The 24,641-nt window shown below is 42.9% G+C and overlaps 4 protein-coding genes across 4 annotated transcripts in view; 2 read left to right on the forward strand and 2 right to left on the reverse strand.

Annotated features, from left to right (window-relative positions):
* Positions 1-1,116, reverse strand: part of LOC311320407 (LIM domain only protein 7-like) — a gene marked incomplete at its 5' end in the record, with an annotated part of 60,651 nt that extends 59,535 nt beyond the window's left edge. Inside the window, one exon of the mRNA XM_084452138.1 lies at positions 1,048-1,116. Coding sequence (XP_084308264.1) covers positions 1,048-1,116 — 69 coding nt within the window. The remainder of the gene's footprint in view (positions 1-1,047) is intronic.
* A 1,261-nt stretch (positions 1,117-2,377) lies between these two features.
* On the reverse strand, positions 2,378-9,310 carry uchl3 (ubiquitin carboxyl-terminal esterase L3 (ubiquitin thiolesterase)). Its single transcript, XM_084452251.1, has 7 exons — positions 9,184-9,310; positions 8,843-8,999; positions 8,404-8,489; positions 3,941-3,988; positions 3,769-3,844; positions 3,559-3,617; positions 2,378-3,246 (listed from the first exon to the last, which is right to left on the reverse strand). Exons 1-7 carry the CDS (start codon positions 9,256-9,258, stop codon positions 3,163-3,165), a joined length of 585 nt encoding a protein of 194 aa, XP_084308377.1. The 5' UTR covers positions 9,259-9,310; the 3' UTR covers positions 2,378-3,162.
* A 1,424-nt stretch (positions 9,311-10,734) lies between these two features.
* On the forward strand, positions 10,735-17,621 carry commd6 (COMM domain containing 6; the record flags this gene model as incomplete). The annotated part of the gene is made up of 7 exons (XM_084452002.1): positions 10,735-10,759; positions 11,269-11,327; positions 11,558-11,623; positions 11,723-11,799; positions 12,317-12,485; positions 14,711-14,863; positions 16,454-17,621. The coding sequence occupies 7 exons, from the start codon at positions 10,735-10,737 to the stop codon at positions 16,502-16,504; spliced, it is 600 nt and encodes a 199-aa protein (XP_084308128.1). The 3' UTR covers positions 16,505-17,621.
* Positions 17,622-19,014: 1,393 nt separating this feature from the next.
* tbc1d4 (TBC1 domain family, member 4) overlaps positions 19,015-24,641 on the forward strand; it is a gene marked incomplete at its 3' end in the record, with an annotated part of 115,548 nt that continues 109,921 nt past the window's right edge. Inside the window, exon 1 of the mRNA XM_084451889.1 lies at positions 19,015-19,528. Within this exon, the coding sequence (XP_084308015.1) occupies positions 19,133-19,528 (396 nt within the window). The 5' untranslated portion in view covers positions 19,015-19,132. The remainder of the gene's footprint in view (positions 19,529-24,641) is intronic.

Consider the following 24,641-nt stretch of genomic DNA (forward strand, 5'->3'; position numbering starts at 1 on the left):
AAAAAAAAGTGTGTCAAATTGTTATTACTGAAGGTCTGGTGCTGGAAACGTGTGGTCACTCAAGTGGACATGGACTGGGGGTGGGGCTGGTGGCAGAGCACCTCTTTTTAAATGGTAATTGGAGGAATAAAGCAACATCTGATCTGATCAATAAAGCAAAACACTTTCCCATTGGCTGGAAGCCAAACACGAGTTATATCAGAGGAGCACCATGTGATCCTCTGATATCACTAAGGAAATGCTGGATTTCAGTCATGTATCTGTATAATAAGACTATGGGGGGTATAATTGCATCTGAATTACATAATTATGTTATGTTGCAGATCTAAGCACAATATGGTGTTGACTTTGGATCTACAAGTGTGTCATAAAAGTATTGAGCTAAAGCTCTTGTTTTTGCTCACTGCTGCTCCTCCCTAGAACCCTCAAGCTCTAAGGATCTCTAAACATCATAATATTCACAAATCTGGCAAGCAGGTCTAGACAAGACCTTACAGCAGAGAACAGACTGCTGACTGGTGTCATGGCGGGCTCACACACAGAGTTGTAAGAAAGAACAGATACCATATCAACCTGTCTTCATACTGTAGCCTACAGGAGGTTGTCAGGATGCCAATGTACCTGTGTCCAATTGTATCTCAATAACATAGCCTTAGTCAAATGAAATTGATTAGAGAAGATCTCATGACTGGCAAATGTCACACCGATTAAGAATATAGTAGGCCTATACAAGACACAGGCCCATACAAGACGGAAGTCAGCGCAGACCTGAAAAAGTTTCAGCCTTGTTTACAAAGTTTCTCTCGCCTGGAAGTGCTCGTATATGACTACAGACAGAACATGTACAATAGTCAAAATTGTGGGAACCAGCAGGCAAAAGTGAATCATTTTACACCTCAAGGCCCTGTGGGTTGGATAATGTCTTACATTTCAGAAGCGCATGTGTGTTGTTCCAACTGAACGTTCAATTTAATTTAACAAGGTCAGATAATCACGTTCCAGCAAAGTTGTCAGGAATTATTTTGCTGTTAGTAGGGGGCTACTTACCTCAACCCATCTCTGCGCCTCTAAGAAGGCATCTTCACAGCTGACAGCAGACTGCGTGCGCCACTCCATCGTCAGAAATCCAAGCGCGCGACCCTCTGATCTGGTGCATCAATAATGTAACTTTCCTCAGTGAACGCGCCCAGTTCTCCGCCAATTAAAGCTCCATACATACAACAACTATTCACTTCTGGTCCATGAAATATAGGCTACAGTACACAATGAATGGGGTGAGCATCAACAAAAATAGTCTGACCGAACCTGACATCGCAATGTTTTTACATTGTTCCATGCTTACTCCCTTGGGTGTATCAATGCAGGGTGTAACAATAAATACTCGTCTTCATTCCACGCTTTGGTGTGTGTAGCCTACTGTACCAAACCTACCTATTGTACCTGCCCTGTCCCGACTAGCCGCACACCTTGGCTAACCGGGCTGCTCTATTGTTTAACAGTCAAACGCAATATCAATAAAACGTAGCACTAAATTCAGGATTTGTTATGAAGAAACGAAAGTAACTGGAAAAAAGCAACACTTACCTTCCGCAATTGTAGTGTGAAGCGTAAGTGAAGACTGGATACAACTTTCCTCTGCCCCCACTCTTTAAACCGATTATCCAGATTGGTAGTTTCAGTTTCTCTGCTTCTCACGCCACCCAGCGGCGAAAGGGAGAGTCTTGCTCTAGTCTCTTAGGCCCTAATCAGAGTACCCAGAAGCTCTCACTAGGCCCAAAGACATATTACCGAACGAACCTACCGGGCCCAAGAACTCAGGGGGCCATTTCTTGTCGCATAGTCAAAGGGCTATAGTCATTCTACTATAGCTATAGTCATTCATGTCAATAACAGAGCCCCAAAAATCCTGCTGAAAAACTGAAATATAGCCTCAACATTCACTTTGAAGACTTCACAAGAAATAAACTATCATGATACCTTTTAAGTAAGTGTTTGTCTATCGTATTTTAGAGGGGCTGAGTACTACATGCAATATGGGCCCTTCAACTCTTTTGGGGAGAAATCCAAAAAGCAAGTTCTCTCCACAGAGTTGAGGTCCTTTGAGTCACAACCGAGCTGGGTAAAGGAGCTTTTATTGTGTTTTCACAAATTATCTACAAATTGGATGCCATCTCATTGGGCAAATTCAAAAAGGCGATAAATGAAATGGGTGCAGGGGCCCTTTATGTGTCTGTGCCCAGGGGCCCGTCATTTCATAATCCATCTGACAAGGCCCTCACTATACCATTTTTTCATAGAACGTTACTTGATAGAATATGTTTGAAAGTATGCAAATTGTAGTATAGCAACAAAAGATTAACATACACATTTTTGCTCTAGTATTTTGTACTCGTTCTTTGCACTGTCCTGTCTTGCCCCTGCACAATGTTGTCCATGTTATGCACCACGACCAAAAGCAAATTCCTAGTACGTTGAAAAACAAATTCTGATTCTGACAGAGTTATGACACACAGTAAGAGAAAAGACAACAGATTTTGACAAGAACATTGTAATATTTTTTGACATGTCTAACCTTTTTTTCTTTTTACAAAAGATAGGCACCATGTCAGTACATGTGGTGGTCATGTTTTACTTGTTTCAGCCCTATTGTCAAACAAATAGTTGAATCTTAATCATGGGGCCAGTATCTTGCAACAACAGCGACTGCTTTAGGCACACTATTTCAGAATGATGCTGAAGACTGTTTATAAGCCAAGCCCTGTGACAGACACACAGATTAGTAATGTCAAAGGTTTATCACATCGTAGTCTCTACAGTATGAGTATACATACATTGTGCAAGTTCACAGAATTCCAACTGAAAGCTGAATGTTATATTTCATTTAAGAGCTCCAATGGGAAACTGGTACCATGTATTTTAAAACACCCCCCCCACCCCCTAATCTTTTAGTTGCACAAGCAACATCCTTTTAATCTGACAATGTCTAATTGCTCTAAAGCCAGGCCTCTGTTTTAGCAAGCTATGCTTAGTTTGATCTTGTCAATGTCCTCTTCTCATTTATCTCCGTTTCCACAAGCTAATCTACTGAATAAAAACGCTATAAAGTTCTAACAAATTGAGCACTTCAGAATGATTGGCAGTATTTTAGTCAAAAGGCTGTCTTCATGCTTTGGAGAGGGCCACGACCGTGAAGCGCAGCTCTTGGGGGTCTCGAGCCATGAACTTCTTGCACACCTCTGTGGCGTCCTACAGGAGGGAAAACAAAGAGACTTTAAGACTCTAGAAATGAAGCAATAACACTTGACAGGCAGTTATTATGGCAATTATTGGCATGACTGTGATGTAGTCAGTCACTAGGTACTATGAGGCTTTTTCTTCACAGGAAAGATGAATTAGAACAAGTAAGTAAAATTGTATTTATAGAACGCTCTTCTCAGCACGAGTGCACAGAGTGCTTTACAGTGGGGAATTAAAATAAACATACAGAACAGGGCTAAGGGAGCACAGAACACTCCAGGCAGAGGGGTGATGGGGAAGGAGGGCTGAATTCGTTTTTACCTCCAGGAAGGTATCTTCAGAGGTTTGCCCATGGACAATAGGGAAAGGCTTGCGACCGTCTAGAGAGAACCAAAAGACAAGGCATACAATTCTGGGGTCCAGATTTCTAGAACTAGCTATCAAAATGTTGTTTACATTTGCACAAGATAGCTAACATTTTGTTTGAGAGTCTAGGGTATGAAGATGGTAAGAGATGTTACACTAACTTACCTAGTTCATATAAACATCCCCCAACATTCACAAATGCAATGAAATGCAGATCTACTTTTTCATCTATGCTTGGAGCCTGCAACAAATAAACAACAAATCAACAGGGTTCCACTTGTGAGTGAGGATCTGGTACATATCATCTTTCAACTGAAAAGTCTTCTTCAATATTTACTTCAGTCTGTCCTTCCTGTGCACTGGATTCATGGGTAACACGGATACTCTGAAAAACACACACAAGATTGGTTAGGGAGTTAACAGGAGCATACAATTTCCTCTCAACACGGATGCAGTGAAACCACGACCAAGTATAAGGATCCGATACTGACTTGAAAGTACTCTATCCAAATCGGTAACAGGGAGTGGGTCATTCCATTTCAAATTAACCAGTGAAAAGACATTTCAATACATAGTGTCTCAGATCATTAGAGTTAATTTTGGGGTTTGAGATAAACCAATTTGTTGTTCCAAAATACACAATTGTTATTGTAGAGGATTTACATAATTAACATACCCCCCTCTATAACAGATACTGTAAATCTGTCTAGGGACTTTTTCCAGGGAATTTTAACTTGCCAGGGTAATCCCTCTATGTAAGAAACATACTGTAGCAAACTGGATCATGGAAACTACCAGCCTGGTTCTATTCTGTGTGTCCTATCTAAAGTAACTGAAAAAATAATGTACAAACAAATTGATAAGTACATTACTTCCCAGGACCTACTGTTTTTTTTTTTTTTAACAGATCACATTACAAAGTAGACAGACAGCAGAAAATGATGTAGCATGGTAATGTTGGAATTACAAAAGGCCTTCGACACAGTGGACCATGGTATCCTCCTTATGAAAATGCAAGCTGTAGGCTTTAATGAAATGGCCACCAACTGGGTCGGATCCTACTTGAAGGGAAGGAAACAAATGGTGGAAGTGGGTGGGACAGCATCCCTACTCAAAGACGTGGAATGTGGGGTCCCCAGGGCAGTGTGCTTGGCCCCCTTTTCTTCCTCCTTTACATCAATGACATGCAGTTTGCTTATTCATATGCCCTCCTTCTCTGTGCGGATGATTCTGTGTTAATGGTTTCAGACAAAGACAAATCATTGAAAGAGAGGAGTCTTAGCACTGAGCTGGAAAAAGTCAATCACTGACTTTGACAACCGACTATCTCTCCATCTTGGTAAAACCGAATAAATTTTGTTTGCAACCACACACAAACTGAAAAAACATCCTAGTTTCAAGATGGAATTGGGCAGCTCGGTTGTCAATGACAAGGAGACAAGGAGTTAAATACCTAGGATGTGTTAGCACCCTATCTGGGAGAGCATGTCCAATAAAGTGGTGACCAGGGTGAACCAAAGAATCAAATTTCTGGCCATAATCTCTAGATTCCAGGAGAAGAAGGCTCTGCGAGCCTTAGCTGGGGCCTTAGTTCAGTGCCACTTTGACTGTGTGCACTTTGTGGTATGATAGTGCCCCTAAGAGCATAAAGAATAGGCTTCAAAGAGAACAAGATAGTTAGGCTCATCCTGAACCTCCTAGCACGTAACCTTCGGGACTTATCCCAAATTTTACTTATAACTTATTCTCCTCTGCTGAGGCCCCTCTTACCTGCGGGGTTCCTCAGGGTTCCATTCTGGGCCCCATCCTGTTTCTATTGTACATGCTGCCTCTAGGATCTATTTTTGCCAAACATAATATTTCCTTCCGCTGCTTTGCTGATAACATCCAGATTTACATGCCTCTCAAAGCCAAAAGTGCGAACTTTATGCAGCCATTGCTCGACTGCCTGAGACATCAAATCATGGATGAGCTCCAACTTCCTCAACCTCAACGAGAGCAAGACTGAGATTCTCTTTTTTGGACAAGCCCCTCCTGCTGAAACCACAAAAAAGCGCGACCACATCACCCCAGTGTTGACCTCAATCCATTGGCTCCCTGTCCGCTTTCGGATTGATTTGAAGCTTCTGCTATTTGTTTTTAAAGCCCTAAATGGTCTGGCGCCTCTGTACCTTGCCGGACATTTGCACCGCCACACCCCAGCCAGAGCTTTAAGGTCGGCTGACCTGTCGCTGCTGGTCATGCCCAAGACTAGGCTTAAGACCAGAGGTGACCGAGCCTTCGCGGCGGCTGCCCCTAGGCTTTGGAACAGCCTGCCCCCCCACATCAGATCCGCCCAGACCCTAGACGTTTTCAAATCATCACTTAAGACCTACTTTTTCTCCCTGGCCTTCAACCCTTGTTGAGCATGACAGTCATTATGTTTGCATTATTGCATGTGTGTGTATTACTGTGTCTGTGTGCTTTGTTTGTGTTGTTGTAATTTTTTTTCTCACCTGCCTGTACAGCACTTGGTCGACCACGGTTGTTTTAAATGTGCTCTATAAATAAAGTTTTGAGTTGAGTTGTATTCCATTTTAAGAGTTTGGAATGAAAGAGTTTTTCTGCTGAAACTGAGCCTTGTGTACAAGATAGTCTTTGGGAAGGTTCCTTTCCCTAATACTTTTATGTTTAGGTTTCCAAAATTATTTTAAGTGCATTAGAAATAATTATAATTACTCCATCAGAGGTAGCAGGACAAATATTATCCCCTACAGATTTAAGCTTAGCACTTATAGGCAGGTCACTTTGAGCTACTCAGCAGCAGTATTCTGGAACAGTCTGCCCACTAAAGATAAAAATGGCCACAGGCCTATCCAGCTTAGACATCCTTGCGTAAATGGCCATCTACGTAGGGCATGAATAGGTTTGGTCTTGCGTGAGTGTGTAATTTTTTGAATGCAAAAAAAGTTAGTGTAATTTTATGATGTCTCACTCAGGATTAATATTCTTTGCACAATGTCTTCTGCTGTTGTCTGCTGTTTTTTGTACCCTAATTGTACGTTGCAAATCTTGCTTGCCTGAAGAGGACCGCAATGGAAATATGCCAGATTGCTAGTCAGAGTGGTTTTAATGATGTATTGTTGCCCAACTGGGAAGCACTATATCCGTTTTAACATTCTTTCTAATAAAATCCATCAATGTTCAACAGAATTAAAATTACAAATATGATCTGGACCAAACTCCTACCTGAAACTGATTCTGTCATGAGGAATACAGAAGAATTCTCAGACGCCACCTTCAAGCTCCTAAATCTCACCTTTAAAAGTGTATTAGTGGACAGTGCACAATATCCGTTCTCTATATTGGGAAGGGAGTATGATTGTGGATTGGAATTTTGTTTCACTGGTTCCTTATAGCACAGGGGTGTCAAACTCAAATACACAGTGGGCCAAAATTTAAAACTTGAACAAAGTCGCGGGCCAACATTGAACAAATGAAAATTTTAATATGGACCCAAACAAGTTTTGCTTTAACATTAAATATGGAACAAGCAACGCTTATTACCATACAATATATAACTTAATAGTGCAGACATGCTAAATCGAATTTTCAAATAAAAAACACATCAATGGCATTCATTTGTAGTATTAGCGGTGAATGCGCTGTATAATACTGGCGGGCCAGCTCTATAGTAGTCATTTGGTATTGCCTCGCGGGCCAAATATAATTACACTGCGGGCCAAATTTGGCCCGCGGGCCAGAGTTTGACACCCATGTTATAGCAGCTCAAATCCAGTTTAAGACTCTAGTGCCAGCCTAGGCGGCAGTGAAAGGAACAGCTCCTTCCTACCTCCAGGCAAAGGTCAAGCCCTACACCCCCACCTTAACACTTTTATCTACTGCCTCGGGGTGATTGTATACAGCTGTCCAGCGATTTTAACAGAAAAGTTCTGTAACGGTACTCTGTATCAGCTATATTTCCAGTTCAGTAGTCAGATTTGGCATTTCAAGAAAATGGTATCAGTGATACATTTCGGCATGCCCAGGGTGGGATTTGAAGCTGGGTCTCCTGCGTGACAACTGTTTTAACTAGCTACTGTAGGTCAATGAAAATCTAGCTCTTCATCAGCACAGATGGATGGCATTTATACTGGGAGAGTGAGTTTAACCAACTCAGTTAAAAGTGCATCCCTGAAAGTAGGGCTGCACGATTATGACAAAGATAATAATTGCTATTATTTGCTTCAAAATGGTAATTGCGATTAATAATTGTGATTAATATTTAATATATTATATTAATATATAATAACCAAAATGCTCCCAAATCACAGACATTGATCCCTTTCTTGCTACTAACTCACTGACCTTGTTTTTGCTCATTTTTTTCACTACTCACGGCTGCGGGTACTCTTGTAACACTGGTCTTGACCTACTGCCATCTGTCTTCTCAGTGAAATTGCTGCGCACAGCGCACTCAGCGGGAACGCATGTGATTGGTCAGACAGCATAAGCGCCTGTGATTCGTCCGTGTAGTCCTAGCACACTCAATTCAAAGCAAAATTATTAATCCCATTAATTGCGGCCTTTTGCGATTAGTTAATAGCGGAGGTCATAATCGCGATTTCGATTAATTCACGATTAATTGTGCAGCCCTACCTGAAAGCCAACAATTATTCCCCTCCAATTTTAACCAGAACATTCAATGCATTTTTGTGTTGGGAGCTTCTAACATGAGAGCCACTGACTTCCATGAAAACTATTTTTTGAGTAGCTCTACCGATCTTTATCCATCACTGCACATCATGCGTTTTTCTTTACCTCGTCTTTCTCCAGGAAGGTGGCCTTCTGCTCTGGGCTCATCTTAGAGGACTGCTCCAGGAACTTCTTCAGAGGACAGTTAGGCTCTGAGGACAGCGGAAATGAAGATCATCTTACAGGTTCAGATTTATTTTAGCCCAGTAGGTGCATGGAGTAAGTAGACAACAATAGACGGGGTGCAAGAACAAGACAGGACAGTGCAAATGACCGAACAGTGCAATGTGTTTAAGTATGTGCAATGTGTTATGTTGCATAATCACCTATTATGCAAACATACAATCACTTGGCCACACAGGGTACGTAATGCATTGACTTGGAGAGAAATACTTAAGAAACAGAAGACTTCACCCCAGCAGTGATTCAGCTTGGCTCCAAGATGTTATTTGCCATCTAAATGGATATCTCACACTGGACAGTCTTCCTATTGTCAAGCACTCACCAAATTCCAGGCGTGACTGGTTGTTGGCCACAGCATGAATTAACCCTATTGTTCCACAGGCATTGCCGATGGTCTGCTTCATGAAGTAGACATCAGAGGCTACCTCCTGGCCCTGGGCCTTAATCTTCGCCTCCTCCTCCAATCTGAACGACTCGTACTGAGGAAGAGTGGGAAAAGGGGGGGCAGTACTGCTATTCTTTGGGGTTGTTTGTGTCCTCTTTCAGTCCTCTATTAACTTTGCAGTTTCAACATACTGTACCTGTACATATTTTGGGAAGCACACCCATACTGATTCAAATAACAACATGGCATGAGTAACTGACTAACACCAGACAGTTTACCTTCTCTGTGACCGGGAAGAGGAGGAGAACTGCGCACACAGGCTGGGGAACCATGCTCAGGAGCTCTGGATCCATCCCAATCACATCCCCAAACTGCCAGCTCGGGACCAAACCCAACTGGCCCAGAAACTGGAAAAGTAGCACAAAACTGTTTAACTCAAAAGCCAAACCACCATTGCCACATAAAGTATATGGCAATGAAATCTCAGCTTCAAGACAGCTTTTGACAGCTGACATCAGCCTATCAAAAAAAACACAATCCTGACAGGGTACTAATATCTAGCAAACTAACGTTAGCCACCAACATTGTTCAGAGCCGATGGAACTTGTCTGATAAAGAGTTTCCATCAGGGCAACAATCCAGCATTAAGCCAGCTACAAGGTAACACCAACAGACTGCTATAGATAACTAACTAGATAGCTATATGCTAGTGCTCGCTAGCAAATTCATGTAACAAATAGGGTCGCTAGCTTGTATAGCAATAAACGTGCCCCAGTCTCATCAACCCGCCTGTGGCGTTATCCTTGCAAAGCAACCTCCGTAGCAAGAAGATGTCAGGACTCACTTGGTTCATCACCTGAAAAGAGACAACAGGCAAATTGTTATCGGGTTCCGTGAGCTGTTGTTCTTTAGTTAATATCCGAGTTAGCTAACGGGACATACTGACACAGTCAGAGCTTTCTAGTGTGAGATAACGCGGTGTGGTTAGCTATGCTAAAAACGGCTAACCAGAGACCACCAGCCGCTTGTGAATGAATGAATTGCATTAGCTCACTAGCCAAGGAAAGCTATGTTAAATTGATTAATTGTGCTTAAATGTGACGAATACATACATCTGGATTCGCTTCGAGTGGCAACCAGCGTTGTCCGTCCATTTCAGTAATATTTCAGCAATCTCAGCAGGCGCTGCCTTCCACTTATCCAACCGCTCTCCTCAAAGCAGTCTGACAGCTGCTGTTCGTCGCTTCCGCGGTACGTGAACTTGACGTTACGCGAGGGGTGGACTCATTCTTTTCAGCACTTCAGAAATGTTTGTATGAAATATAACCGGCAAATAGAAAAACGGAGAAATTGTTTCTTAATTTCGAGTTGTTTTTAGTGTTATAACTTGGACTCATTTATTCTTATGACAAATATAATACATCTGCGATTAGAATATGTCCCCCTATATACAATTGCAATGCCCGTAGACGAATACACCCCAAAATCACGGAGTCAACACGTTTACATGCGACAGTTCTCCCAGATTAATCAGCGAGGCAAAACACTAGCACTAAGTGCAGAAAGACCGAGGTGTTGGGTGGTGAATGGTTATGGAATCACAGAACAAGAATAAACCCCGAATTCGCTGTCAGTTTTTGAGCAAATGATTAAGCCGCCCATCCATTCAAGAATCGGCTGGTCCCGTCTTACAAAACGAAGTGTCAACAACACAAACTAACACTGCATGGGCACTGAGGCGCTGTTGCCCTTTATTGTGAGTGCCCCGGTCGGACGCTACGGTTTACAGTTTGACAACTCAGTTAGGCTCAGAGTCCCATCAGTGAAAGATGCCAGGGCTGGAGTCCTCATCTGGTAGGTCCCATACAACTAGCTAGCTAATTAGTTAGCAAGTCACCTTGCTCCCTCAAATGAGTGGCTCGTTTAGTCAGAGACGCGCTAGCTAACACTATTTGGTAGCCCCAGCTAGCACAGCTGGTTTATCCCATGATCAGCGTAGCTAGTTAGCTTTACAATTGACATTGTAATCTGAGCTAGCGTTAGCTTTACAATTGCTATTGCAATCTGAGCTAGCAGGAATGTGGAGTCTAACTAGCTATCTGTAAATTGTTTTGTTTTATTTAAGTTGGAAGAGCCCATAGAGTTAGTAGTTCAAAATATGTGAACCTAAGCGTTAACGTTACCTAGCTACTAGCTAACATGTGTCTAGCAAACCTACCCTAGCTAATCAAGATTCAAGATCTGTTTATTAGCCATGTACGATGTATGATTCACACATACTAGGGATTTGGCTAGTGTTGCAGACGACATAGGAATGGTCTTGCCATTCATCCATTGCCTTCACAATGTGTTTTGCTTTTTAGGTACAAACAAAATTGTGGAAAACATTGGAAGACTTCCCCCAGATCTTTTTGCTCAAACAGTAAGATCCTTATCACCATCAAATCATATTAGCTAGAAGAGAGTTGCTTACTGCCAGAAAACTACTATCAGTCAGTACAACAAGATCTCTTGATCAAACCCGCAGTTGCATCATCAAAAACAAGCAATCAATGAGAGGATCATAATACGAATATCTATATATTTATAGCTCTACTGTATATTTGTCAGTGAAGGGCGATCTTCTTAATAGATATAATCTAATCTCTCCAGTGCCAGCACATCCTGACTCATCTTCAAGGACGGACTCGGGGAGTGGACTCTGCAGAGATCTCTGACGTCAGTCTCTCTTTTCCCGGGCTACCTACAGTCTCACAGTTTTGGCCCAGTTAGCCATATTCACGTGATCTACTGACGCTTATCTCTGTGTTTCTGTAGAGTTTCCAGAAAACTGGGATCAGACTGGACCAGGATACTCTTCAAGAGGTCATCAGATTTATCCTGTTAACTTTCAGGTACCGTTTCCATTTTGCCTACGCTTGTTCCCCTACCAAGCAGCTGTTTGTGTTGTGAGCGTCCTCAGATTGGCATCCTTTGGTGCATAGATTGGTTTTATCGAAGGGGTCAGTAACTCTGGGATGCTCAGCTAGGCTCTGGCGTGGTTCCGATGGCTCATTGGCTTGAGTATGATTCTGACCCCAGAAATGTTGGATTGAGATCCATATAGATGCTCTACAGACACACCGCTAATGATTGACACATATTCAGCTATCTATCCACAAAGCTAACCCTATCCACTAACCCTCACCCTAATCTGAAGCAGCTGTTGTAACATGTCACTCACCCAATGGCCACTCCTAATATAAGAGAAGACAACTTTGTCGTCTTCTCAATGCTGGAAACCTTATTTGTCTAACTGTTACATAAAAACAGCTGTGCAAAAACATGAAGCAATATACAGTAAATAAAATAATATCGGCAATAATAATAAAAACAGTAGGCAGCTGTGTAACTAAATATATGGTGTGTTAGGTCTGCAGGGAAGAACACACTTTCAGGGGATGAACTGGTGTCCAGACTGGGAGAGGGCAGCAGCAGATGGCCCAGACCAACCCTGCAGGTCATACATCAGCTTTGGAGTGAACAAGGTGCTCTGGTCCACACCCAGCAGGAGGCCCAGGCTATGCTCAGCATCGGACAGGTCAGCAGGCCTATGTTGCTGGCTCTCCCCCAGATAAATAATCTCACAATGTTGAATACAGATATTTCATCTCGAATCTCAATCTCAAATGTGAAGTCACTGTGTTTGATGCATACAGTCAAGCCGGAAAGTATGCACTCCCCTTTCACCTTCTCCACGTTTTATTGCGTTAAGAGTTATTCTACAAAATTGAGTTAATTTTTTGCCCCAAACATCTACACACAATAGCCAATAAGTGAAAACTGATTTTTAGAAAATATGCTATAAAAAATTACTGACAAAAATAGATTATTCAGGGGTTACATATCTATACAAACCCTTAGCCTAATACTTGGTTGATGCACCTTTGGCAGTGATTACAGCTTCGGTACTAGGGTTGCAAATTGTAGAGACATTCCTGAATCGATCATTGGCAATGTTATAATAATAATTATATTAAAATACCAACATTTCCTAACAATACCAAATGCGTTTTTTTTCTTAACACTTAATTATGGACGGACTGGGTTATTTTTTCTGCCTGCTGCGTGTCACAGCTCCTCCTCACAAACACTGAGCTGATGGTGGGTTTGCAGCAGGTGAGAGGAGAAGAGCCAACTTATCCGAGTGAACATTCTTCAAGTGGCTTCTTGTCCTTTCTTTTCGAAGTGGTCCCACACAATGCTTTGATTGACCTACTTCTTTTTTCAAAATATGCCGTTGTTGATTTCTCCTGCATTTCTCCAGAGATGGATGCTTAGTTATATACAGTATAATAGTTATTGCGCCCTTTGGAGTATGGTATTTGAAAAATACGCCATTCGACCATGTTGTTTGATAGTAGATCAGAGTAAATTTCATATGCTCGAGCAAATCCTTAACGACCAATGAATTGATTTTCGATTAATTGTTTGCATCTCTAGTCAGTACACGGCTATATTCAGCTCTTTCCACAGATGTTCAATTGGATTCAGGTCTGGGCTCTGGCTGGGCCACAAGGACATTCACAGATTTTCTCCAAAGCCACTCCTTTGTTCTCTTGGCCTTTGTGCTTAGGGTCATTGTCCTTTTGGAAGGTGAACCTTTGCCCCAGTCTGAGGTCCAGAGTGCTCTTGAGCAGGTTGTCTTCAAGGATCTCGGTGTACTTAGCTGCATTCATCTTTCCCTCTGTCAGGACTAGTCACCCCGTTCCCGCTGCTGAAAAACATCCCCACATCATGATGCTGCCACCGCCATGCTTTACTATAGGGATGGTATTAGCCTGGTGATGAGTGGTGCCTGGTTTCCTCTAGAAGTGACGCTTGGTATTCAGGCCAAAAAGTTAAATTTTGGTTTAATCAGACCAGAGATTTTGATTCTCATGGTTTTAGAGTTCTCTAGGTGCCTTTTGGCAAATTCCAAGCAGGCTGCCATGTGCCTTTTACTAAGGAGTGGCTTCCGTCTGGCCACTCTACCATACAGGCCTGATCGGTGTCAAATGTCAACATTCTACCGTCAAAAATCAAGAAATTAACCAAGGCAATTATCTAACGTCAGACGCAGGCATCGAACGCAACGCAACGGCTGCAAGGAGTTAATTACAATGAATTCATTTCCTTAGCGTCTGATAGTTGATGGCTGATGCTGACGCTAATAGACCCAGTGGAGCCAAGCCCTAAAGCTGCTGAAATGTTTCTGTACCTTTCTCCAGATCTGTCTTGACACAATCCTGTTTCCGAGGTCTGCAGATAATTCCTTTGACCCCATGGCTTGGAGGTTGTTCTGACATGCACTGTGGGACCTTATATATGCAGGTGTTGGCAAACCCCAATCATGTCCAATCAATTGAATTTACCACAGGTGGACTCCAATTAAGTTGTAGAAACATCTCAAGCAGTATCAGTGGAAGCAAAATGCACCTCAGCTCACTTTTGGGTGTCATCAAAGTGTGTGCACTTTTGACTGATGTTTAATAAGTTAGCACAAATATCTAATAAATTAGCACACATATAAAAACCTGTTCTCACTTTGTCATTATGGGGTATTTTGTGTAGAATTTTGTGACAAAAAATGAAAATCTATTGTAGAATAAGTCCGTAAGGTACAGTAATAAAATGTGGAGAAGGTGTGCAGACTTTCCGGCTTGACTAATTTTGTAATGCAGGTACATAGGCCTACTGTAAAAGTTAATATTGCAATGTCCCAAGTATTTTGTGATGTAATTGATCCTGTTGATTATTGATCATCCTTGTCTGTGCTCTGTTCAGCTGGTGGACATGCAGTGGAAGCTGGGCATGGCGGTGAGCTCAGACACCTGCCGTTCTCTCAACTCCCCCTACGTGTCCCTGCTGCTGAAGGTAGCCGACACCTCTGGACACATATCCCAGAAGTCCTTTGAGATGACCGTGCCTCAGTTCCAGGTCAGTCTGTTAAAGAATCTCAAGTGTGATAAAGCGAGGGTAGTTATTCTGATTTATGCATAACCTTGAGAACATTGCATCAATCATTGATTGACTTATTTCATCACTCACATTTTCCCTGTGGTTGAAATTCAGGCCTTAAAGGCGAACACAAAAGAAAATGTAGCATTATGTGCTGAAAATCATGTTTGAAGTATTAGCAGAGTAAAACAAAAAAACAAAAAAGTGAATTTAAACAGTTCAATTTTTTTTGGGCCACTAGATGGGGCAGTGGTGCAGCGTATCGGATATAAACAAGTGGGCGTTTTCACTCCATAGGGTGCAGTTCAGGGGGTGGGGCATTTGCTCCACAGGCACTACACCGTTGGCTATATTTTCTGTACAGATAGTTATGACTCCCCTGGACCTATTTATTGCATATATTGATTTTTTTTATTTTTTTTAAATTATTTTTTAAACAAAAAGTTCAGTAAATCTAACACCGTGTCCTAACTGCTTGCGACGCGAGCAACAGAACGCGACATCGCATGCTTGCTGTCCTAACTGAAACCGTTAAATTTCCTGTTCTGTTACGTCATTTGTCTATATTCCCAACTGAAGACAGTTAAAGAACGAACGCCTGTCAACGCGAGCGACGGGAGGAAAATAGGAACAGGGCGAGCGTCAAAAGGGCAGTTAAAACGTTGCGCTGCGTCGCTCGCGTCCAGTTAGGACATAACAATAGAAAACAAAGCAATGGAAGGCATTTTGTCGCTGACGCTCGCTCGCGTCGCGTGTAGTTAGGACACGGTGTAACAGAGCACATTTAAAGAGTGAAAAGTGAAAAATGTATGTTTTAGGCTTACTAAACACATACATTCTGTTCTTAATTTTGACAATTTGTTGTAGGAGTGATATTTGTGGTAGTTTTGCTGTAGATCTAGTTCATCTCAGGGGAGCAGCTCAGTATGAAGAACTCTGCTGTGCCAGATGGGGGTGATACAGCTCCACCTGAATGCATTCTCTTCATTAGAAAGGAGACAGAAAAGCCTGGATTGGGGAAGATACAGTAGCTGCCCTGATAAGTGAGAGCTAGTGGCATCGCAGAATCCCATTGTGTTTTTGGTAACATGTATAGGCAATACGCTGCAAACAACACTGCAGCCTGAGTTTGGAGGGAGGGCATTCCACCCGTTCCTACGTACGGCCAGTTGCACGGAAAATTGCAACAAACGGTCTCTCATAATAAAAAAGGGACTGTTGTGTAGTACTCATTTGAACACCTGTCATACACCTTTGTATGTCCTTGTGATTTGTGCTTCGTATATGTTATAAAGTGTATGATCCTGATTCTCCTCCCGTGCTTTACTAGTGTTGTAGTGAGACCAGTGCAATACACACTGATCTGCTCTACCCATGTGTTGCATAATCATTTGAGTGGTGAGTCTCCTGACATTGGGACCAGAGCTCTCATGAAACTTTCAGCTGGTCGCTTGACTTGGTGTACCACACGACAGACCCCCAAAATACCCCTGACCTTGACGCTTAGGATGCTGTTCTCTCACACACACACAACTCTTGTTGTAAGCAGTCTGTCTCTCCTCTCTGCAGAACCTCCACAGACAGTTCAAGGAGATGGCAGCCGTTGTGGAGACGGTGTGATGTGCAGAGTAAGAACTGTGCTCTACTGTCAATGGGGAGACTGCACAGCCTTTACTCACAGTACTGTTTACAAATATGCTTTATTGCCTCTAAATCTATACTCTTTTCAAATGTTGGCATATATACATTTATTCATGTGTTTTGTACTGTAGTTATTGCACTAAGCACAGGTTTGCATGTAAATCGGATATGTAGATTTTGTATGTAGATCTTCATAGTACAAGATGGCACATTCATATTTCCTGTGTTGATAATTATCTTTGTTGCCGGTAGATTATGGGTTGTGTGTTGGGGACTGGTTGGGTTGGTTGCCTCCTACTTGTTACTGTATGTTACCTAGAATCAGCCACAGGCTAAAAGGCCTATCTGCTTTGCACTACTACAGTATCTCGTATTGGGGGAGCATATTGTACAGTTTTATTTTCCGTAGGATGGTGATGGATAGCCTGGCTTCGCCAGACCCAATTCGCAAAAGTGCAAAGGGTCTGGATATCCTGTGTTTATTTTAGATTTCCAAGGGGCGTTATCAACAGTTGCAGACCAAAATGACTCTGGACGCAATTGGATAGACCTACAACCAATCAGAGTAACGAAATGTGGGCTAGTCATCATAATATCATCATATCAAGTGGGTACAGTCGACGTCTCAAACCCGCCCCATATTAGATAAACAGTTGTGATGGCCCGACCAATATCTGGTAGGGTGGAAACTGATCTGAGGGGTGAAACAGAATGTGAGCTCACATGATAAGGATGGCTCGGTGACGGAAGGGTCACAAACTCATTTCATTGGTCGTGTCTCACTGTTGTAGTGCCCTGACCTGACCTCTAACCCTTATCTTAAGCAGACGCTTTTTGTTGCCTGAACTTAACTGTCACTACAACAGTGGCACAGGACCCATGAAATTATTTTGGGGCGTGAACATTCCATCGCCATCCTAGGACAAAAAGAATCTAGCATAATGTACGAGGGTGCCTTATTTCCAGGTACAGAGTTTAACCTGTTGATGCACCTTGTCTAATTGTGTTTTTGCCAAATCACTCCATAGCTGTCATTCAGTATTCAAAATGGAAATGTTTAGCAGAGTTTTGTATTATTTTTTGCAACTGATATACTTGGTACTTCACTGCTTTATTAATCTCTGTGTATGTGATGTTTTACATAACATGTTCAATACTGCTTTGTTTGACATGACTGCTCAATAAATAATATTTGAGAATGTTGTCAGTGTTGGGAGCAGTTCCATTCTAACCCTTCAAATCATAATGCAATGTAAGTTATGATGTAAATGAATGCCCTTGACAGTCCATGTCAAGCCATGTCTGTCTGTCTGTACCTGGTTAGCTGTGGCAGCGTGGACACCTCATGGCCAGTGCATGGCAGTTGATGAGGTTACATAGACTGCAGAGTGCATCTATTTCTGGTAGAGAGCAGAGGGGGCTCACACCCATGGCATCTGGTTACCAGCCCAGGAAACTCGCCTACTGCTACATGTAATAGGACCAATCAATTCAAACACTATCAACAGGGGCATTAGACCTATAGGCTATATTATGGCAAACGTTTTGTGTGGTACCCCAGAATAATATAGTGGGTTCTCCTCCTGTGAGCTTTGAGGTGTATGCGGCTATTTCTTGCATTCCAAGCATTTCCATGATGTCCCGATCATTTGTCTGATGAAAAGTTACTGCTCTTGCTTAGGTTTTTACTATGATCTTCCATCATGAAAAGTCACAATTACCTGTTTGACAGGGTGAGTGACTAGCTTTGGGAGAGGTGATGGCGAGAAGCCAATGGGAGCGTCCCTGGTCCTGTCACATGCGCGGTCTCCTCCCATGTATCGAGACGGCCACGCCCACTTCTCGCGCACGTGCGACGGGTGGGTTTTCTCCTCTCGCGCACGGCCACTCCTCCCAGGGATAGTATGGAGGAAACGACTCAAGCACCATCTCTGACTGCGCCGTACAGCGAAACATTTACATGCAAAGTATGCTTTTAGCAGACAGGTCAGCCCAAAAGAGAAAGCAAAGGACGACTTTTCTTCCTTGTAGGAATATAGACTGAGACGATCGAGTGAATTATTTCGTCCTGCGATTTTTTTGGGGGGCAAAACTCCCAAGGAATCTGATGTCCCTCTGTCTGACAACTGTTTACATTGGAGGCTGCCAACGCCACGTTTTAGGACGCCGGGAAACTTCGGCTTTGTTTTGCTAGCTGCCCGTCACTCATGCAAATAGACACTTAGTAGAAAATCATAAACTGGCCTGTTATTTGGATGCCACTGCAGTAAAGTTAGAGGTTGTTTGGTAGTCTAGGCGGAGGAACCACCAAGAAATAAATCAAGCGCCTCCACCCTGCGCGAGGACAGCGAATGCAGCTCGAGGAGCAGCAGCATGCACGAGGAACACATGCTGATCGGGTCTTTGTTGCAATAACTTTGTCGTGTCTTTAACCTTCCAATTATGAGCTATTGATTGCGACCTTATATATACGATTGAAGGAGGATATTGGAAGCATAATTGCAGACATTGAGAAATACATGTTATCGATCATTGAATGCTACTGATTAGGCAGTGTCAGTTTAGTTTGATTCTGTGTTGTCAGCCGTAATCTACAGCTAAACCGAGATGGAGGGTCAAGATGACAAAGAAAATAATTTTTCCAAATCGGATAAAAAATTTGCCCTCTGGTACATCGGCTGGTCGTCCCTGGACAGGCGGACTACCCTGCCCATGCTGCCGTGGCTGGTGGCTGAAATTCGGAGGAAAAGTGAGAAGAATGAGTCTGGCCCAGGGCAGGCCAGGGAAGTTCAACTAATGCTCATACCACCCTTCATCCGCTGCGTCCCTGCAAACAACGCCAACTCGTCTGTGTTCATCTTCGAGCATAAAGCTCAGTTTGTCTCCAGGTTCATTCACAACAGTAATGATCTCACCTACTTCGCCTACTTGATCCGGAGCCAACCCGACAACCCCGAGTCGGAGATGGCCTGCCATGTCTTCAAGGCGTGCGACCCCAACCAGGTAACGTCTGGGCGATAGGTATAATAGCCCGCCTACAATTCATCAGTTTCACCAGTGTCATTTTGACAGTAAGCCAGCCAGGTAGGCCTACTATAGGCCTACAAGTGATGAGGCCTAGCCTATTCTATTGAATGAAATACTGCATGCCTGCAATAGCCCTACGGATCACAACATAAAGATTGGTTAAAAACATGTTGTTGCTTTTGGTATTAAGTATTTAGGCCACTGGACAGAGTATGCAACCTGGATTTATTGGTGAACATAATCCAGTTCAGGACCTCGGTGATAAAGGAGATCAGACCACCCCCCCCCCCCCCCCCCCCGAATATGTTTTGACAGAAGCTCATCATAGACACAATAGTGAATCAGCAGCTCAAGGTCTGGGGCTCAAGGTTTTATGTGTTGATTAACACAGCATCTCATTCTCTTGTGATCACATGCAGTTTAGAAAGAGATGGGACCACAATTAGTCATTTTCAGATCACACAGGAAAAGGTGTGTGCATTTATTTATATCCGTTTAGGCCTACTCAGATTTTGCAAGTTCTGTCCCCGTGCACTGGTTTGTGGGATGTTTACACATGATGTCACGTGGGGCAGGCAATGTAGTGGCAGTGCCAATGTCATACCAGAGGTCCCTTAAAGGAGTAGTATAGGGAATATGCATGTTTAGCCCTGTTTTAAGGTTACTAATGATCATATACAATGGTTCAGATCAAAACGTTGACAAAACTAGCACTTTTGAGAAAGTCTGATAATTGCTCTACCACCGTTTTGGTCATACAATGGATGTGTGCTGGCACCTTGAAAAATCTTTCAAAAACATGTTAAACTCTCGATTTCACCATTCATTTCACTGAACCATTGTATATGATCATAAGTAACATTAAAACAGGGCTAAACATGCATTTTCCCTTTACTACTCCTTTTAACACATCCAGATACACATGCCTGTGCAAACCTACTGCTCAAACAGGAATATGGGCATACAGTATTGCTCACTCACGTTTCCAAAGGTTCCCAATTGGGCCTGTTTTGGATATACAGTGTCACGTTTCAAGTGGTATGTGTAATGCCAGACCAGGCTGTTTTGTCTGCTGCTGAAAGATGAGAGAGAGAAAGGATAGGTAAACAGATGCACTTTCCAGGTGTCAGGCCTCACTCCCTGCTTAGACGTGCGTGTGTACATACATACACTTGCAGGAGCAGAGAAGGCAACAAGAGCAACTGGTGCTATTAGCATTGTTGTTGCGCAAGAAAAACTGGCTGGGTAGCAGTGGCGGCTAGGAGCACGTGCCAGACGGACCATGAGGAATGCATCTTCACTCAATGTGGGACTGGGCTGGGTTGCCTCAGACTGTTTGACTGGTAACACTTTACCAAACCGTCTATTTTAAGACAGTGTTTAAGTGAAAGCCACATTTCATTTTAGATTGGAAGCACTGCAGGGGTTTAGTCTGAAAGACTCTACAATAAAGGAAGCTTGACTCCGAGGCACATTACCCTATCTAGGCTTTTATTAGAACCTCTTCACAAAAAATCTGGGGCGCAGATTGCTATTGTGTGAAGAAGATGGCTGACTGGTGTAACATCTATCATTAGGACTGGGTCGAAGAGGTTGTTCAGCCTGTCACGGAGTGTTCTAGAAGAATGACTTCTCCTGACAGACCGATTAATCAGAAAAGGTATATAAATTATGTAACTATGAAAAATAAATAATCCCCTCCTGCAAGGACAAACAGCTGAATAATGGAGTCTCACAATGCATTTTTGTTGCTTCATGGCATAGGCTATAGTTAAAACTAGTTTTGGCTTTCTTTAGAGTTCATCCTGTGCCAATAATATGTCGGATCATGTTGTCATAATGATTAAATTGATTTATTTATGGTCAATTTTAGAAATTTTCAATTGAGGGCTGTCTGGAAAGTCTTCTGCATCTTAGCATACATAATATGAACACAATGTTACGAAACAGTTGTGACTTTTGGTTGTTGTAACCCCTAACCTGGAATGGTTGGCCTTCTCAAGTCAATGCCAGTCAGAATAGCGTTGGCGTGGTCACAAATAGACCCTGACTCTGCTGGACCCTCTCGTGCCAACGTGTAGTAGGTCATTTGTTTGGGCCACTGGGTAAGTAAAGATGGCTCTCAGCCACCGCAAAATCACTGTTACCCTTCAGCCAATCGGTGACCCTCAGTCATGTCTGTCACTTTCTTGATGCGTTTTGTCCTGTGGACAGAAGGACCCAGTCCACTGTCCTCAAGTCAGGACAAGAATGAAGAGTGTGATCTGATACTTAATAAAACTAGTGACCCAGAATGCTACGGCCTGTAAAGCCAATAGCTGGGCAGGACATATGGCCAAACCTCTAGCTGCCTATGAGCAGGCTTAGATCTGCTTATTTACTCAACAGTTTGTGAGTCTTGTTGAGTTCTAAATTATATTCACGCAAACTGAATTGATTCCACCCCTCCACATACATCACCATTTATACAATGGTGATGTACCATATATTATTTATATTCTCGTGAAGAGCAAACTAGTGATTATTACAGTAGGCCGACACCTCCGTTGTGATGAGTAAATATTGGGGAGTGGTCTGGGGAAAGGAACACGAGGGTGCATGAAGTCGGGTGGAAAACATCACAAAAGCCTTTGAGCCTCCTAACAATGGTGAGATCCTCATGATGAAAGCTGTTGGAAGTGTCCTTTCTTGCTCTCTGGTTCTCTCTCTCCTCTCTCTCTCTCTCTCTCTCTCTCTCTCTCTCTCTCTCTCTCTCTCTCAGTTCTCTCAATCTCTGTCACCCAGACTTCAGTTCACACTGTGCAGGCACATGCCAGTTGAGCATAGCGATAATTTGTCTGTCGGGGGTGTGACTTAAAAGCTGCCCTTGTCTAGCTGTGTGACATGACTCGTTTCAGCTCACTAATGTGTCCTCAGACAGGTGGAAAAGCACTGTGTCGAAGGTGACAATGAGGCCATGGAAGTGCAGATGGAAACACACAACAAGGTGCTTTTTCAGCCAGAGGAGTCATTCTACCCCCCACCATCCTCGCGCCTCCACAGTCCAGTGGGTCCAGCTTTGATTGGTCAGACTAAGAAATATGCCCTGCAGCGCAGGATGTGTGTTGTTTGAACAAATTATGGGCAAACAAAATAATAGTCCTGCCTGAGGTCTAAATGGCTAGTTGAACCTGCTGGTTTCAAATGATTATGATGTTTCTCTGCTATCTTCTTTCTGGCAGCTTGAGTTAGACCTGTGTTTGCACTGCATGGATCAGAGTTGATTAAAATAGCTGGCTTTAGCTTTGGCTTTTGAAATCTTTAGGTTACGTTGAGTAATACTATTTCCCATGTTCGTGAACTCTGCAACGTAACGTTCTGGGAGCCTATAGGCATAACTTGAGTCAACATTCTAGGCTATAGCCATCTAGTGTTCCCAGTGTCTAAGTTGTCACAATCAGTCTTGCAGTCATGCACGTTCCTACTCAGTGTTTCTGAACTAAGTGTAATGTATACATTATGGTTATGGCAAGCAAGATGGCCTGTCAAGGCGTGCAACCCCAACCAGGTAGCTTAAGTAAACACACATAAATGAACATTTTTACTTAACGGGCCAAGTTCACTTCAGCAAGTTCATAACTGTTTTTCTTTCTGAATGTTTGGCACAATTATGGTGTTATTCCACATCATGATTTGCAGTGGACACTGGACAGTGAGAACACAACCCACATAGACCCTCACCAAGCCCGTTTGATGGAAACAGTGGAAACAGACATGGACATCTCCATTGTAAATGGTCAATGGACTGCACTCATATAGCATATATTTTATCCAAAGCACTTTATAATGAAGGCCTCTCATTCACCCATTCACACACACCCACCAATGGAGGCAGCTGCCATGCAAGGTGTTTGTCTGCTCAATGGGAGCAATTTTGGGTTCAGTGTCTTCGACATGTCGTTAGGAGTAGCCAGGATTCAAACCACCGACCATACGATCATTGGACCATCTGCTATACCTCCTGAGCTATACAGCCACCCCATTGCTTAGCTTTTTGGAAATATATATGGAGACATATTAGGCGTGGAAATACACTTGTGCGTTTGTCTTGATTATTCCATTGGTTTTCCTTGGATGTGAGTGATGGTTTAGTTAGGCTATTTCTCCCAACTATGGACCACATGGCAAAATGCTAATTTATGTTTTATTATCATTATAATTCTTATTTTTTAATTTATTCACATTGGCTGCTTTGTTTTGCTAGTAAAGCATGATGTAATTTCTAAGCACAGTCGTCGTGCTACGCCAGCTTAAACCTGGCTATTACAAGAAAGAGAGAAAGTGAGAGAGATGGAGGGACAAAGAGATGAGCCAAGTCACTGAGAGAGCTCAGGCCTGGGTGAGCACAGACGGGGCAATCCTAAAGCTGCACATGGCTATTTGTGTTGATGTTACCTCTGCCTTTTTATTATATCATCAAGTGTTACCCCAGTCATCTCATCTGGTCCTCTACCCCAGTCATCTCATCTGGTCCTCTATCCCAGTCATCTCATCTGGTCCTCTATCCCAGTCATCTCATCTGGTCCTCTATCCCAGTCATCTCATCTGGTCCTCTACCCCAGTCATCTCATCTGGTCCTCTACCCCAGTCATCTCATCTGGTCCTCTATCCCAGTCATCTCATCTGGTCCTCTATCCCAGTCATCTCATCTGGTCCTCTCCCCCAGTCCTCTGCTCTAGACTCAGGGAGCCAGTAATGCATGCTACTCAGTACTCGTTACCTCTATTGGGTTTGTACTTATACTGAATCGGATCAGATGGTGCTATGCGGTCCTTTTACTGATGAATAATCAATGAGGTGTTTAATTGTTAATCAGACACTATGTGTTTCAGCAGTACCATAGAGGCGCTAGGCGCAACAGCCCAACCAAGGCCAGACAGCAAGGCCCAGACTCTCAGACAGGGTCCTTGACACAGCTGTTCCAGTCCCTAAGGAGGCTTGCCTTCTCACAACAAAAAGACTGATTTGATTTCCAGGAGTTCACGGATCTTTTGGTATTTTTGACCAAGGCTTTCCAAAAGTATCAGTTATTTCATGTCTTGTTTGGACA

The sequence above is a fragment of the Borostomias antarcticus genome, assembly GCF_949987555.1.
Source record: "Borostomias antarcticus genome assembly, chromosome: 17".
NCBI classification, from domain to species: Eukaryota; Metazoa; Chordata; class Actinopteri; order Stomiiformes; family Stomiidae; genus Borostomias; species Borostomias antarcticus.

Coding starts and splice junctions, on each gene's coding strand:
- uchl3 (XM_084452251.1), bottom strand. CDS start 9,258: ATGGATCCAGAGCTCCTGAGCATGGTTCCCCAGCCTGTGTGCGCAGTT. Junction 3,989..8,403: donor CCTTCCTGGAGAAAGACGAG/GTAAAGAAAAAC, acceptor TGTGTTTTTCAG/AGTATCCGTGTTACCCATGA. Junction 3,845..3,940: donor CACAGGAAGGACAGACTGAA/GTAAATATTGAA, acceptor TATTTGTTGCAG/GCTCCAAGCATAGATGAAAA.